The sequence below is a fragment of the Cyrtonyx montezumae genome, unplaced genomic scaffold, assembly GCF_038088225.1.
Source record: "Cyrtonyx montezumae isolate F1298 unplaced genomic scaffold, pur_monq_1.0 scaffold_17, whole genome shotgun sequence".
Classification (NCBI taxonomy): Eukaryota; Metazoa; Chordata; class Aves; order Galliformes; family Odontophoridae; genus Cyrtonyx; species Cyrtonyx montezumae.
Genome location: NW_027071903.1, coordinates 9,548,084 through 9,564,562, shown reverse-complemented (window position 1 = coordinate 9,564,562; position 16,479 = coordinate 9,548,084). Strand labels below are relative to the sequence as shown.

Sequence of the window (16,479 nt, the reverse complement as noted above, 5' to 3'; positions counted from 1 at the left end):
GAAAGCAACGCTAGCATAATTGATGTTCACTTGTTTTGATGACTTCATAAGATTCTGGATGTGGTATCAAATTGGATAGTCCCCATCTCTGGAGGTGTTCAATGACAGATTGGATGGAGCCCTGAGCAGCCTGATCTAGCGGGTGGCAACCTATTCATGGCAGGGGAGTTGGAGCTGAATGGGCTTTAAAGGTCCCTTCCAAATCAAATCATTCTATGATAATCTTTTAAAATATTCCCAGTGTACTGAGCAATGAAAAGTAATGTGGCAGAGATGTTAACTTGAAAGTTATTCACCTGTAAGCAAGGGCTAATGCCCAGGAGCACGCAGCACAGTAAAGATTGTCATGTACTTTTGCCCTTTGGTTATCTCCATAAGTCTTTGTAGGAAACAGACCTGTGGTTGGGCTTTGATGAAGCAGCAGTGTAGACTTAACTGAGAAAAAGGGAAAAGAAATAATAGCATTAACAACATAGGTTTCTTCCAGTTTCTACATACAAATAAATCAAGACGTGATACATTACAGCGAGCGCAATATAAAGTGCAGCATAAGGAAGTTTTTTGTGTATGTCTCTCCTGATTGGACAGTCAGATTAAAACTTTTCACAAAAAATAAAAAATAATCTAATCCATGACTATTCCTATAGCAGAACACACTGTACAGAATCTCTCCAACAAAATTCACTCTCTGATTAGCACCACAGTAATAAGCTACCATCTCAACACTGTTACATCCAAAGAATTCTAAACTCAGTCTCACAGCTGGGACTGGATTTCCAGTATGGATTCCTTGTTTTCAACAAAAAGTATATTCTGTCCTACCAGTTTTGCTCCCTTCAAACTCCAAGAAGAAATTTAGCAAAGTAACCCCCGCAGAAATAAAGTAGGAATGATAGTTAGCATGTAAATATCAACTCCAATTCATATCTGGGTTAGCTGAAGCACTAAAAATAGGAGCAGATTACTTTTACTCCCTCCTCATCATAGACTATCAGGCACAAATCAGAATTTATTTCACTGTTAGGCAAATGCAGTGATAATTTTGAACACCATTTACAAGTAATGATTTTTCAAGTAATGTATGAAATGTATGTATTGTACTATCACGGGAAACTTCTGAGAAATTGTAATGACAGAATCCTTTGCTTTTCAGAAAAAAAGTCCTTATTAGAAATTGCAGATATTACTTTAATATTTATTGTTACTTATTGTTATAATCTTAACTGCAAATACTTTTGTAAGTTGCAGTGAAAATTTGTCATGGTAGGAATAATTCTTAAACAATTTTTTTACTTACCAATTCTGTAGTAATGATCTAATTTATCCCACAAACTTTCCCCCTCAGGTTTTGGAAGGTTAATACTTTTAAGTGGCTCATAAATTGAACCTGAAAAAAGAAAAAAATTAAGAAAAAATTAGTTACATAATTTCTACTATTACTAAATTGCAATATGATTTTTCATGTTAATTATTTAAAGACAATTCATCTGATTTAAATTCAAACAAAAAATAAATCATTTCTATAATTTCAGAGAACCTAACATTTCTATCTACATTCTTCCTTCAGTACTTGTCCTCAGAAACACTGTCTCCACATGGATCTCAAGTGCCTCCCGGATATTTAACTGGAGCAAATTCTACATAAACATATAGTTTAATTGTTAGAGACTGCCTAATAAGCTTCAAGAGTTTCCTAAGAACCTTAAATCTTAGATCTCTCTTTTGCAGTGTCTCATATATTGACTACTTCTTATCTGTACCTTAAAACTTAACAGAAAGATAAATCTCTTAGAAATTGCTCAGGTAAACCATTTCCAGTTTCTAAAGTTAAGGGTGACATATTCTCCCATAAATCACTGTGGCTTTATTCAGTGTTTTAGACAGCAAGAACACCCACAGAGTCATTTGCAACAGGAAGAACATCAATTTCCCCTTTCTGGACTGCGTGCTGCCTTTCTGAAAAGCTCAGAAAAAGGAATTGCCTCAGAAGCCCAGGCAGCCAAGCAGCTCTGGCAGGATGCAATAGAGTACTCCTTCTCACATTGCCTCTTTGGTACTCCCAGCACATACCCAAGTTTTAGACAAAGAGAACGTCCAGATATAGGACTCTCAACCAAACCAAATGAATGTGGAGTGGTGACAGAGGCATTATTAATTAAATCCTGTGGCAAGATGACTGGGGAATGTTTCTTGCTTCTCTGGTGCTCATTAGTAATCTTTTTTTGCTTTGCAATAGCAGCAGTTAGAAAAAATTCTTTTCCCCATCAAAAACCATCACCTCAACTTGAACACAGTCCTGTGCATCTGTTGCACTAGGTTCCCTGCTAACATGTAACCATACAGTGGAGCTTCCACTGCCACCTTGCCTCTCCACATTGGGAGAAAGAAGTTTCTAGGAACATGTGCAGATGGGAAAGGGCTTGAGGGGGGAGTACATAAAACTTGTTTAGTTGCCTAAAACAAGTTAAAAGACATATAGTTGCTCTGCAATAGAAAACAAAACAAAAACAACTTACATTATAGTTGTCATATTTAAAAATCAACATTCTGAGCAACATCTTTTTTCCTCAAAACTAATTTTTTCTACTTCATTTTGCCTAGAAATTTCTGTCCTTCGTGAGATTCATGACCTATACTTCTATTCTAATTCAGTTGTCGAGCAAAAGCACATTATGTCAACTTGCAGAAACAGTAATTTTACAAGGTGACACAGTCAAAGTAGGACAGAATCTGCATAGGAAAAATCTTTACATCATGTCCCTCTTTGCATAAACATTAGCAAGTTTGAGCAATATTTACTTACTGGATTTTTATAGGCATAAAAACTTATTAACTCTGCAACACACACCTACAGCACTGCACTCTATGCACGAAGCAGGTTCAGAATGCCCATTTCCTGCACATCACTAAGCCCAGCACTGCACTATGTGAGTATTCACAGGCACACGTACACGAACACATGAGGTTTAAAAACACTGTTCTGATTTACATACTCACCAGACAATCTGTGACCATCTGTGGCCAACAGAAAAACAAAAAGTTATCATGAACAAAAGGCACATGCTTGGCTTCTACTTCATAGAATGAAGACTTCAATTTTGGGCAAAAAGAAGATTGAACGTAATAAAATGCATGCAAACATTAAAGCATCAGCACCCACAGAACTATGTTCTTTCACATATTTCAAAGTTCACCAGGAGAAATAAATGCAACAGTCAGAAAAGACTGTTAATGACACAAAAAGATAAAAAAATGAAGTGAATAAAAGATCAAAAAAATAGGCAAAAGTATTTATTATTTAAAAAGTACACATACAAGAAATTGTTTAAAGGAACACTCAGAAGTGAGTTCTTCCATACGCTCTTCTTAAATACCTGTCATAGAATCATTAAGGCTGGAAAAGACCACAACGATCACCTAGACCAACCATCAACCCACCACCACCATGCACATTGACCATGTCCCTCAGTGCCACTTCTACTCTTCTCTTGAAAACCTCCAGGGCAACACAGGCCATATTCTGCTGGCACATCCAGAACACTGTGATAAATTATGTCTCATTAGTACCACAATCAAATCAAAAGCAACAAACAGGCAGAACCAATGAGAAGCTTGGTGCCCCTAGGGAGACCATCACCTGTGGGAAGCTATTAGCAAGTATTTTTAGGACCACTGAAAAAAAGTCTGCATTACTCTTTTCCAGAACCTATTTGACAGTTTATTTCAGCAAGACATGAACATACTACATACAGCTATTTTCAATTACATATTTAATATAGATTTTAAAACTGGAAGAAAGCATGACAGCAAGATTTCAAGACTATAGCACTGAAACTGAATGACATATGCAATCAGGTTCTCATCTCTGAAACTGAAAGAATGAGACATGAACTTGAGTTCTCAGTTTGCATGTCAGCATTCAGAACAAACACAACAAGGTCATTAATTCTAATGACTATTTTTCATAAATACCTCATTTCTTTGTACCCATACATTGCAAGTTTCATTCACGGTAAATAAGTGGTATGAAGGAACATAAAAAGTATTTTGTTGATTTAATACAACAACTCTATACAAAATATAAATGGAGAACTCAGTAAATGGGATTTTCTTCCCACAAGAAACTAAGCATGCCTCCTGTTTCCCTACATCAGAAGCAGATTGCTGCAGGTCAATAGCAACTTTAAAATGACAAAGAAACTTAACAGATAGGAAATTAGTGCTGCTTCCTGCATTAAGATATTTAATGGCTTTTAAGAGAACACTCAAAGTCCTTAGCCCAACTCCAATTCCCCATTTTTCTTCAGACATTACACTAACTAAATACACGACATCCATTATTTGATGGGAAAATAAATCCTCCTTCATTTCAGAAGTAGTTCCTACCATTAACAAGTTCCAAAGTAATACAGCGTCATCATTCTTCAAGCTGAAGAATTACTAAAAAGGATAGTTATTTTCTTCCAAAGTATTAGAAAACAAGAGATCTGAAACAGCACAGTAACTGATAAAAGAGACATCATTTGCTAACGTAGAACCACAGTAATAATTGTGCAAGTCATGAAGAACTAGCTAGGACATGGCAACTATACAGAAACATCAACTAGTGCGTGAAACTCAAATGCACAAAAAAATCAGGAAAAATCAACTATTTATTCATCTCTTCCATTTCAGTTTTGTTCTAGTTTTTATACAGGGTTAGCACGAATTGCTCTTCAGAGAAGAGCTATGAACTACCCATATATTTAGATTGAAAAGATGCAACCAACACTTCAAAACCCTCTCCCCAGATTCTTATTTCAGTATGTTTCAAACACTCTCATGCCTCTGGACCTGGTCTACAGTTAAAAAATGCCCTATTTTAAGAAGGATTGATTACTCAAATTTTACAACGTACATAATTAAACCCAACAAGCAACAAACACCCTGAAGTTTAATTGCAAGTGAATGGAAGCAACATGACAAGAACTTTATTGCTACTATTTCATCTGCCAGACAAACACAAGCAAATGTACACTCGCATAACAAGTATCTGAACACAACCAACAAAAAAGCATGAAAACACCAAACTCCTTGCCAGGCTTGATGTATGGCATGAGAATCAAAAGTGACCTTTAATGCAACACTAGTTCTGGGTGCAATGCAACACTTGAGATGTGAGCAAGTTCTGGATCTCAGATCACAGCAATACCATTCCCTGATTTTATTATGGATAATAACATATCCACATTACAGTAATCAGGACCAAAGAGGATTTTTTCTTCACGTAGCAAAACTTAAGAATAATTCAGTATTACCAACAAACCATATTCTCCAATGTTCTTTCCACACCCAAGACTCCTGTTATCTCTCCTGAGCTGAGAGTACTGAAGAGAAATGCTAGAAATAGAACTCTTTTTAACAGTTACACACCAGGAAATACACTTGCTTTAAAGCTCCAAGTCATGGAGTCAAGCAAGGAAAATTTTCAGAGGGAAAATTTTCAGAAGCAAGAAATGAGTTTATTTTCCCCTAGAACAAAAATTTGTTTCTCATATTTACGTATCTTAAATGAATGATTCCACAAACTTAAAAGCACCAACACTACAGTTGCTACATGTTATCTTTCTAGACCAGTTCATACGGGAGCAAACTGTGAGCTGATCCTCCTCTGAGCAAGAATGTGGAGCAGAGGAACTCCCAATATCCCTTCCAAAGCGAGCAGTTCTACAGTTCAATGAAAATACCATAAGAAATCCCTAGAGGTAAAAAACTAGAAACAAACTAGAAAAAAGGTGTAATGGTACTGCTGTGCCTGAACAAACATCAGAAGTAAGTTCATAAGTTCATAAGTTCATAAACACAAGAGTAAGTAAACACAAGTAAACACAAGAGATGAAGCGTTACAGAGACAGTGACAACAGCACAGGTACAAATGAGTAAAACCTCACTGAATTTGAATGTTTTACGTGACCAAACTCATCATTTATCATTTATGAAGATAAATCACATGTTCGACAGTGCAGTTAACTGTGAAGAATTCAAAATATTTTAGAAACTCACAGAAAAAGAAAAAATGTCCAATTTCCTTATTATCTGAGGTGATCTCTTTTTTGTCCATTATAATTAATGGAAAACACTGATTTTATAATTTCCAACACACAAAAGCTACTGAAGACCAGAAATAAAAGACTGCCTGCCACACTGCTCACAGAAGCTTCACATAACCAAAATACACCAAACTGCCACCACCTGCCACACAAGCCTTCTAAATGCTACAGCCAACGTGAGAAGCCATTCTGGATATTCAGGGCAATCATCATCATTTCTCAGCCTGAGAACTCAAAGCATTACATCCCAAGATTACTGAAATAATTTATTTCGTATCTTAACTAGCAACTGAAACATGAAACCTGTGTGACCTAGTGTAGGGAACCTGCTTTGGCAGGGGGCTTGGACTCGATCTCTTGAGGTCCATTCCAACCCCTATGATTCTATGACATAGCAACAAGATAATTAGGAAAGGGTGTTTTCTTAATTACAATGTTAAAAATTCACTTCTCTTGGAGTTGAAAGAGGAAATGCCGTGGACAGGGCAGGGCAGCTCAAGTGGCAAAGGACAGCTGAAATCCTCTTATCTGGGAACTCTCACTTATACTTGTACTGCTAATGTGCTTCAGCAGTCTAAACAAGAGTCCTCCAGAGGGTTTTCCCAGATTGGCTGCTTCACATACAGTGGCACATTTGTTCCTGTCAAACCCTTTTCAAAAATACATTAAGGGAGAAATTGTAATAGCCACAATAGTTTCACATACATGAGCTTGTACCTAAAAAGAAGCTGTGCCACGGGGATTTATTTTGCTTCCACATAACTTCCAAACGTCAAGCTTCAGAACCATGGCTGACTTTTAGAAAACTGTACTCCTTTCCTCTAAACAAGTCCTGTTGCTTTTCTTTTAAGAAATTAAACCTTAACACCAATATTATCACACTTTTCACATAACCATCATCTTAAAAATACAGTTCAGAGATGTCATGCTTGCAAGAACACGCACACAAAACAGCAAAATAAAGTAGGGAGAGCTGAACAGTAGATTTCATTTTCCAGAGTTTCAAAGTTACACAGTTCAAAAAAAGCTGCAAACACAAAACACTGCATGAAACAAATTATTTTCTGTTGGGTACAACAGCCACAAACAAAAACAGAACTGCACACTTACCAAATTTTAAAAAAGCATGCGCAGATGAGGTTCTGTCATCATCCAAACTGGCCATTTCAAATTGGTGCAGCTAATCACAAACGTCTCAGGCTAAGCTACAGCAATTTTCAAAACTGTTTAGTAAATGTTAAAGTCAATCAGCATTCAATTAAGTGAAAGCAATGTTAGTGGAGTTATTAAAATGACAGACTATACAGCACAACAGGTAGTACCATTTTGTTCTATTTTATGCTTTCTCTCTTCCAATGTACAAATCAGTTTTATTTTTCATTCAATAAAACTTAACTAAGTAGAATGGCACAGGCTATGCAAACCCCATCTTTCAGACATTCCACACTAGGTTTTTAATTTGAGACAAAACCGCTACTAACATCTACAGATACTGAATAAAACCTATTTTATATACCTCAGAATTAAATAAAAATATTTAATATATATAAGCGTAAAGCAAAAGTATGTGCAGAGCCAGAATTCTGCTTATGCATAGTGCTGCCTTTATCTGATTAGGAATTTACATTGGGATGCTCCTTTCATAGTCATAGATTGCTTATGGTACTGAATGCCTGTAACCTGAAGTAGAACTGTCAGCTGAAAGGTGCAATAGGAAAACACCACTTGCAGCCAGGATGAAAAGTTACTCCAAGTCTATGAAGCAGCTTATATGCTTCAAAGAAGCTAAAATTTCAGAGATTGCAGGCTGGACAGCTTGCTGAACATTATTATGATCTGCTCCTGTTAATTATCAGTAGCAACAACTGAAACAGCATTTTGTTAATTAGAGAAGGAAAAAAACTCAACAAAAACTTGTTTTTACTGGCCAAAATTCAAGTTTTAACATACACAAGCGTTATCTCCTACAAGACTGCATTTAAATGATACCCTGCTCCCAGCTGTAAAGCACTCGTGTTTAACGCACATGAACCTGCACTAGACAGGTTCCATGCTTATTTATCTTACTCCAAGCACTACATTAAAAATAGAAGCAGTGCTGCGTATAAACTGGGACTCAGCACAGATCTCACCCAACTCAGAGCAGGCTGGGGGCACTGCAGCCACTGCCCATGACAGTAACAGCCACCGTTCTTACGACTGTCAGAAACTAAGTGTGTGAGCTTTTAAGTTACACACATTCCTAAATTTATTCCTACCATTTTAGAAACTATTTGAGGAACAAGAACGTGACTTTCATTTTTTAGGTTAGAATATTACCTGAAATAGCAGATACAAAATGTAATTTCAGAATCAACTCATTTATCAGAAAGGCATTCAACTAAAATAAGGTTTATTTCTTCAGTAAATAAATTCATTCAGATTCTATCTAAATGACAAAACCTCTGAGCAGGAAAAGAACAAAGTGAATTCCAACAACAGCCTATCACTACCACAGAAGAGACTTTCATACGCATTTCAAAAAAAAAGTAGAGGGAAGCAGCAAAGAAAAAGTAAAGCATTTAAAACTGGCCAAAACGCCTTCTACAGCCACAGAGCCCATCATGCAGCCCTGTGACTTAGGGTTCACATACTCCAGCACGCGGGACCCAGGCTTCACGCTGTGCTCTACAGCTATGTTCACAAATCAGCTTGCAGACAGCAGCACTGTGCAATCTATACTGGCCATAAAGTAATGATTCATCCCATGGGCAGTGTTTTTACAATGGTAGCTTACGCTGGTATGGTACTATGCATAAGTAGAACTTAGCAAGTCTCATCAACTCCAGCACTCCATAATCAGTGCCTTTGCTGTGAGCTCTCCTGAAGGCCCACCTCCCTCCCCCACTGCCTGACCCTCATTACTACAACACAGACATGAAAACATAAACACAAAAGCTCTAGAGATCCTTCGGGAAACTGTTTCCACTCCAGCATTACCAGCTAGCCCTGCGTTCAGAAGCAAAACCAAAAAGCAGGAGTTGTGAAGCTCGAGGCACCCGGCGCACCGCAGCCCTGGGCTGAGGCAGAACGCAGCTGCCCGCGTGCCAGCTTCCACAAGAAATCCTCCCGTGAAGATCAATAGATAAACCTTACCCTAGGGACACCAGGCAAAAGCTGGGACTGTTTTATTTATTTCTGACTTCACCTGCTCACTCTTCCCCACCCCCCCCTCACCCCGAAGCAGCTTCTCCTAACGCGGTGCTGTCCAGCAGCCTCTGCACACCGCCGCACCGCCCGTCCCTCCGAGGCGGCCGAAACCCGGTGCCCGCGTCCCCGCCGTGCCCGGTCAGGGCTGCAGCGGCGCGGGGCCGCCGTGCACGAGCCGGCAACAGGTGCGCGGCGGGACGGAGCAGCACGGGCGGCCGGGCCGCGCTGAGTGACACGCGAAGCTGCGGGAGAGGAACGGGCGAGGAAAGGAGCCCGCCGCGAGGAGACGGAGAGCAGGGCCCGCGAAGGGAAGGGGAAGCACAGCGCGGGCAACTAGTGCGCGGGAGAGGCGCCGGCGAGGAGGGGGCGCGGAGCACTGCTGCAGCGAAGCCCACAGGTCAGACCTGAACGTTTCGAGCGAGCTCGCAGCTCCAGCATCTTCCAGCTGACGTCGGCCATATGGGCCGCCGCGGCCGCCGCCGCCATCCCGACCGGCCGGTCCCGCTCCCTCCGCTCCGCTCGCACGGGGACGCCGCCGTCCCCTCAGCCGCGGCGGCGATCTCAGCCCGGTTACCACGGCCAGCCGTACGTCCCGGCGCGGGCCGTCGCGGCGCTGTCGCAAAGCCGCCGGCTCAGCGGGGCCGGGCACGCCCTCGCGCCGCCGTAAGTGGTGCGGGCGGGGCGGCGGGAGCGGAGCGGCGCAGCATGGCGGGATGCCGCCGCGCGCCGAGGCTGGTGCTGCTGGCGGTGCTCGCCATGGCGGGGCCCAGCGCCGCGCTGCAGAACGTCACGGCGCAGCTGTTCGGCGCCGAGGCCTACGGCACGCCGGCGGCATTCGGGGACTTCAACTCGGACAAGCAGACGGACCTGTTCGTGCTGCGCGGCGGTGAGCGCGGGGCGGGGCCGGGCTTCGGCTCGGAAGGTGCCGTGCCCTGTGCGGGGCTCCGCGCTCCCGGTGCGGGTCGGGCCTGGCGGCTGCTGTCCGTGCACCGCGCGCTGACATCGGGGTCGTGCGGTAACGTCGGCGGTTGTGTTACTCCTGAGGTGTTTCCGGCGTGGAGAATGACATTTGCAGTACGGCACGGCTGCGGTTAGGATAAGTCGGCCGTAAAAGTGAGCTGAAGCCCTCGTCCTGTAGGAGGGATGGCCACAGTGCGAGTTTTGCCCCCATAAGCTGTTTTCTCATGCTTTCGTGGTATTTTAGGACACTGAGGTGAACGAAGAATGCCCATTCTCGTACAGGGGATGGTTACCCACCAGCCTGTTCGGTACTTTGCAGTGCTGGGCCGAATGAAGTCCAGTACAGAGAGAAGGCCATCAGCTCCCTCGGGTCTGTGCTCAGCTGAGGGCCCAGATCACAGTACATCAGCAGTGGGTGCCACACTGCAGCCATATTACCTGGAAACACTGTGGCAGGTGGGGAAGCCCACACCTGTTACCTGTTCAACCCTCCACCTCTGTTTGATGCTTCTTCCAACAGTTAGTCCCCTGTTGCATTCCAGTGGAGAGTTATGGAAACTTCACTAGCATCCTTGCTCAGATAGCAGATTTCAGATCCTCTTAAAATCTTTGCTTTTCCCTTTTCTTCCATATTCTTTGAGGATGGTAACTGCAGTTAACACCAAAGGTGTGTGTGCCAAAGGTTGATGAAGAAACATTGTGATTATAGTTGGTCACTTCTCTGATAATCCTGAGCAGTCTGTTTTTGCTATTGACGAGCACTAGCACTAAGCTGAACTTTACATAAACCTGTTTTTAGCAGCTGCAGTACTACAGTAGGATAGAAAATCCCATGATAACAACAGTGTGGCAAAGTCTTTAGCAGTAGCAAATAAGAACAAGGCCAAATACAGCAACTGCTAATACAAATAAAGGAAAGGAGCTACTTACCTCTGGAAGGCCTTTGGTAGGCATGAATCTTCTACACAAGATATGCTTACCTCCACGGTCAACCCTTAAATGAGGTCTGGGAAGGGATGGATCCTGGCTCCACCCCTTCCAGTCACTCAGGTAACATTGCATGCACCTGAGCTCCCCTGGGTTGGCCCTGCCTTCCTACCAGGTTCAACATCACTGGTTCAGGATATGACTCGGCATTTCCACTACAGTGCCCGTAAAATCTAATTTAGAGAAGATTGATTAACTCAGAACCCAACACGTGTAAAAATGCATCTGCTTCAGCACTGTTACTTTATCATGTAGATGTTAAAACTCCATGCCGTGTATAGGAACTGGTAAGTCAATGGCCTGAACCACTGGCTGAGCACCTGGTGAAGGGGCATAGCCAATCCTGGGGGCATGGGTGGACGCAATTCACCTGTTCAACTGGGAGGGGTGGATCTGGCTCCACCCCTACCTAACCTCATTTAAGGGGTGGCAACCACAAAAGAAGCATCCTTACTTGGAGGTTTTTTCCTTTGGAGTGTATGGTGTGCTGTGATCCTTAGAAAGGTGTGAGTAATTTGCTTCAATTATTGGATTGTAACCTCTGCTTTATTGGGTGATCTGAAATGGGTTTAAAACTGCTATATCTGCTATTGCCTGTTCTTACAGCCTAAAGTCAGAGTTACAGGTTTCAGTAGTTGATTCTCATCTTTATCATTAGAAGCTCAACTAGCCAGTAGCTTTCTTCTTATGTGCCAGCCTCAGTCATTTGTGAACATACAGTGCAATCCTGGCTGTATTACCTTGCTAGATGGACTGCGCTGGTTGCCTCTATCCCTTTGGAAAGGGTTTGTTTTCATTTACTCATGTGTTGGCATCTTTTCCTTTGCAAATGTATTTATGGCAGCTGTTTTTCCTTTTCATACCCAGGGAAATTCTATTCTGTCCTTTTGCAGCTTTGATTTTGCTACTGAATTATGCCCTTGAAATCCATTCTAGGAGTTCTGGTTTAGAGCTGTAGAATTACTTCCAGGTCAGTAACCTAGTTCTTACTTGTTTGGATGCTACAGGTTAGTTTATTGGAGAATTCATAAAACAAATGTAATAAATGGTAAGAAAACTGGTTTTTTTTATTTAAACTTCAGGCTGTGTTTTTATCTGTAAAAGTGCTCAGGACTCAGTGTGAAGGGTTGCTCAGAAAGTAATGCCTCCTGTTTTATTATGTTAGCCCAGCAGTGTTAGAGGTGGATGCTGGTATGGCTGTAGATGTCAAACCTTCCTGTGAGTACCCTGTCGCTTTTTGTTGCTGCGTAACAGAAGGCAGCAGAGAGGCAACATAACAAAATGGCATCTGATGTGGAAGTGCAATTGAAGCAACTGGAAGTCTGTGGCTTGTATCATTGTAAATGAGGAAGTTCTTTAGGGAGCTAGGTTAACTTCTCTGAGTTTCACTTAACCTGCTTTTGTCAGAGGTCTGGCAAAAAAAACCTATCATATCCTGCTATGTCAAAGGCAAGAATTATTTGAGTGAACTTTTAAGCTGTAAATGTTTACAGAAAACTGATGCCTAATATTTTTCCACAGGTAGAATTCATTAATTCAGTGTAGGATTTTCCAAATGATATGACAACAAAAGCAAAGAGTTTAATGCCAAGCCCCAAAGAATCTTCTTGATATTAGTGTTCCTGTTATGCTGGTAGTTGATGCTAGTGATAGTTTTAGGCTCATAGTATTATACTGAAGAAGTATTTCTTTTGATTTTTTTCTAATATGGAGGAAGTGGTGGCACTTTTGATACTGTGAGGAGTGACCAATTTTAGAGTAACTCCTCAAGTGTTGTGTTATGTATAAGCTATTTATGATTCTTATCTGTGAGGTTTATTCATTATCTTATTTGTTTTGCAGGAAATGAACTGATTATCTTTCTGGCAGACCAGAAGGAACCTTACTTTAAGCCCCGTGTTAAGTTACCAATGAAGTAAGTATTGGTATTGAATGGTGAAGCAATCTAAGTGTTTGGGTTTTTTTTTGGAAGTGTGTTTTTACAGTCAGGACTAGAACAGTCTGCTGACATCTGTTTACCTCTGTGGTTTGGCTTGTGTTTAGGTGGGTTCTTTGAGCAAGGAGTTTTTTTAGCAACTTCTGATACTCTTTTGTTTTGCTTTTTTAACTTTGTGGTTCACGTGGCATAATATCTGGAGATGAGTTTTGTCAAGCATGCAGTTTAGTACTAGGTGTGACTTCCCACTTCCTTAGACAATCTGCGTGCTTTGTTTTTAATTTTGTACTCACATTCATTTTTTTTATGTACATATTAGTCCCATTATTTGCATTTGAGGCTTCTTTTTATTTGTTTTTAATTCTAGATCTCTAGGTGTTGTTATAACCAGTGTAGTTCCGGGAGATTATGATGGTGACTCACAAATGGATGTCCTCCTGACTACCAGAACACAAAATCATGGCAAAGATGAACTTTCAGCATTCATTTTCTGGGGACACAACCAAACATTAGGTGAGCTGCTGAGACTGCTTGACAAGGTTTTTGGACTTGTTAATAATTCCAAGTATTTTTCAGAAAGTTGTGCCATGTTACATTTACATTAAAAAGTAACTATTAGCGGCTGCCAATGTAGTATTTTGCTATTAAATGTTATTTCTTAATGAATGAAAGAACACAAAACTAAAATTCTTGCTTTTGTATCATGCAACAGGCATCACTGAACAGTATTACAGGTAGATAGTAACTGACTTTCTAAAGAGCAGCTTCTTATGACTTCCCCATTACACATGTAAACTTCACAGGGCTTATCCCAAAAGACTACCATACATATTTGATTATAGAACATGTTAAGAATTTAATGTACAGTTTAGAGCTTAAATTTTTAAGATATCACACCTCAACGGGCTCACATTAACATAAAATTCATGTTACTGTTAAAACCAAATTCTTCAAGGACAAGCTCTCTCTGACATAGGTTTTGGGGAAGAAGTTATAAAATCTTTGCCACTAGAAGGTTTCAAGAACCTTAGACAATCATCTTTCAGTTGTTCGAGGTATCCAGCAGTGTTCTCATTGTATCTTAGAGTCATGTGCTAGGTAATCACTTCAAGTCTCTTTATTTTCTGTTGAATTTGCTAGAAAAGCATTTTGGGAAGAGTTTACACTTTGAAGAAGGACTGAAAAGCCACAGAAGATCATCTTAAGTGTGCAAAATCTATTGAAAAATAATATTAATGAACAAATATATTATAAAATATTAATAGATGAGGCAAATGGTGGGTGGTCTTAGTGGCTGTTGGTTCTGGCTTTGTTCAGAGACAAAATGAGCAGCCCAGAAAAGTGCATTGGATTGAGTGTTGAGAAAAGAATGTAGCTGTAGAATTAGGAAGAATATGAAGGAGCTAGATGAACTTATGCTGTCTTACTTGTGAATAAAAAGTTTGGGAGCGGCCCAAGTAGAGCTTATAAAGGAGTGAGAGGTTGGTATGCAGTGAGGCTACTGGAAAGGTATGTTGTGCTTAATTGGGTAATGGAAGAATGACAAATCAAGAGCAGGGCAATTTGGAGACTACAATTAAGACAAAGTTCAGGGAAATAGGGGAACTGGAATGATGTGGCAAAGATTTGTGATTTCAAGTGAAAGTGAAGTCTGAGAGGTGAGAACCTGATTGAGACTTAAAATCTTGATTTCCCATTAAAGCAGTCTACCTCTGATCTTAATTTCAAATGTCCAGTGGATCTTTTTTGCAATTTTATAGTGACAAAATATTAAACAGAATCCCTGTACACTGATAAATTTGTAGTGTCTTCATCTTGGCTAGTTCACATCCCATATAACTATGGGTTTGCATAAAATAGATTGCACTAAGATCTGTTAATCTGTTGGAAGTTCCAGTGGAGAGAGAAGCTTCAGCATTTGAGTTAGTACTTACCTTTCCTGTCCATAATTAAAAGGTTAAATTTAATCTTTAATATTCAGGATCCATTTTTTTGTGCTTATGTTTTTTTCTTATCATAAAAATAGTAGTTTTAAATTAATAGAAGAATTGTATTTGCAAAGCGTTATGGTCATAACATTGGTAATTTAATAGAATGAATATTTTTTTCTTTTCAGATCTTAACCATAAAACTATGATAAATAAGACTTTTCATGATGAACCTCTGGTAATGGAGTAAGTATAGCCTACCTTTTTAGTTAAAGTGTTTTGTAATAGTGACTAGTAGCAACTGGATAAGTATGTTTTGACACTAAAATTTAAAGCATGCTCCTTTCAAGGTGAGGATGGTTTGTGGTTTATCAGGTGACCTAGTAGAAGATGACTGATGTATATTATGTCAGCCTGGCCACAGCAATTAAAGAAGCTTTGAAATTTTTTTAATTTCAGAACTCAGCATTTTATGCAGAAACAAAAAAAAAGTTTGTTGTGAATTTCAAAGGAAAAAAACACCTGTCTTATCCCTGTGAAAATATTTGTTCCTTAGCTTGACTGGAAAATATAGCGGAGTGTGTGGGCAGGCAGGCAGCTGGTACCTGGGGAGGAGGAGCAAGTTTCTGCTCTTTTTGCATAAAGCTGGTGCTTCCTGTAAGCAATGTATATTGTATTTTCAGTTTATATTTATGCCTTATTTGCAATGTCACATAAAATGCATTTAGTTGTTTAGGCTGCTGAGACCTCATCATGTTCCAATGGTAATGAAATTCAAACCTTGTTCACTAAACTCCTGTTCATGTAAGTGTATAGTTATATGAGAATTGGAGAAACCTTGTTTTGGGAAGAGTAGAATGGGTAAGGGACTTGAGTGAGAAGCTTTTTATCAGTTCTGCATTCTTAAATTTAAAGAAGTCTTTAAGGAAAACTAGACATATTTTTTCTTAAGTAACAAAGTGACCTGTATGACTGGGAAATCAAATTCATGGCATAGTTTAAAATACTTAGTGGCCTTTGCTAGCAGCTCAGAGAAGAGCCTACACAGGTGAACATTCTTAACTGGAAAATGCTAAATACAGGAGGTAAAGGTCAGTTTTGACTCCTGTAATGAGTAAGGTAATACTGAAACTGTTTTTCACTTTCAGCTTTAATGGTGACTTGATTCCTGATGTCTTTGGTGTCACAAGTGATTCAGATAAGCCACAGATACTGATAGGCGGGTAAGCTAAGTGTTTACTAGCATGAATTTCAGTAACTTGTTTATCTTCTTCTATCTAGAGACATAAGACTGGAGGTGTGCAAACTCAAGTCTTCTTTCTGTATGTGAATATTCTATTAGAGCAGCTAAATGTGTTAAGTTATATATTAAAAATATTTGGTATGCTTC

General features: G+C 40.1%; 2 protein-coding genes across 6 annotated transcripts in view; one reads left to right on the top strand and one right to left on the bottom strand.

Annotated features, from left to right (window-relative positions):
• PHKB (phosphorylase kinase regulatory subunit beta) overlaps positions 1-9,828 on the bottom strand; it is a 67,328-nt gene extending 57,500 nt beyond the window's left edge. For 2 of the 5 annotated variants that reach the window (XM_065733223.1, XM_065733222.1), the window contains exons 1-3: positions 9,683-9,828; positions 1,298-1,387; positions 297-435 (exon numbers count right to left, since the gene is read on the bottom strand). In XM_065733223.1, coding sequence (XP_065589295.1) covers positions 297-435; positions 1,298-1,387; positions 9,683-9,764 — 311 coding nt within the window. In that variant the 5' untranslated portion in view covers positions 9,765-9,828. Of the gene's footprint in view, positions 1-296; positions 436-1,297; positions 1,388-7,199; positions 7,447-9,682 lie in introns of those variants that run through there. The other 3 variants (XM_065733224.1, XM_065733227.1, XM_065733226.1) reach the window with 3 other exon arrangements.
• A 147-nt stretch (positions 9,829-9,975) lies between these two features.
• ITFG1 (integrin alpha FG-GAP repeat containing 1) overlaps positions 9,976-16,479 on the top strand; it is a 67,498-nt gene continuing 60,994 nt past the window's right edge. The window contains exons 1-5 of the mRNA XM_065733221.1: positions 9,976-10,164; positions 13,068-13,140; positions 13,529-13,674; positions 15,278-15,335; positions 16,238-16,312. Of these exons, the coding sequence (XP_065589293.1) occupies positions 9,984-10,164; positions 13,068-13,140; positions 13,529-13,674; positions 15,278-15,335; positions 16,238-16,312 (533 nt within the window). The 5' untranslated portion in view covers positions 9,976-9,983. The remainder of the gene's footprint in view (positions 10,165-13,067; positions 13,141-13,528; positions 13,675-15,277; positions 15,336-16,237; positions 16,313-16,479) is intronic.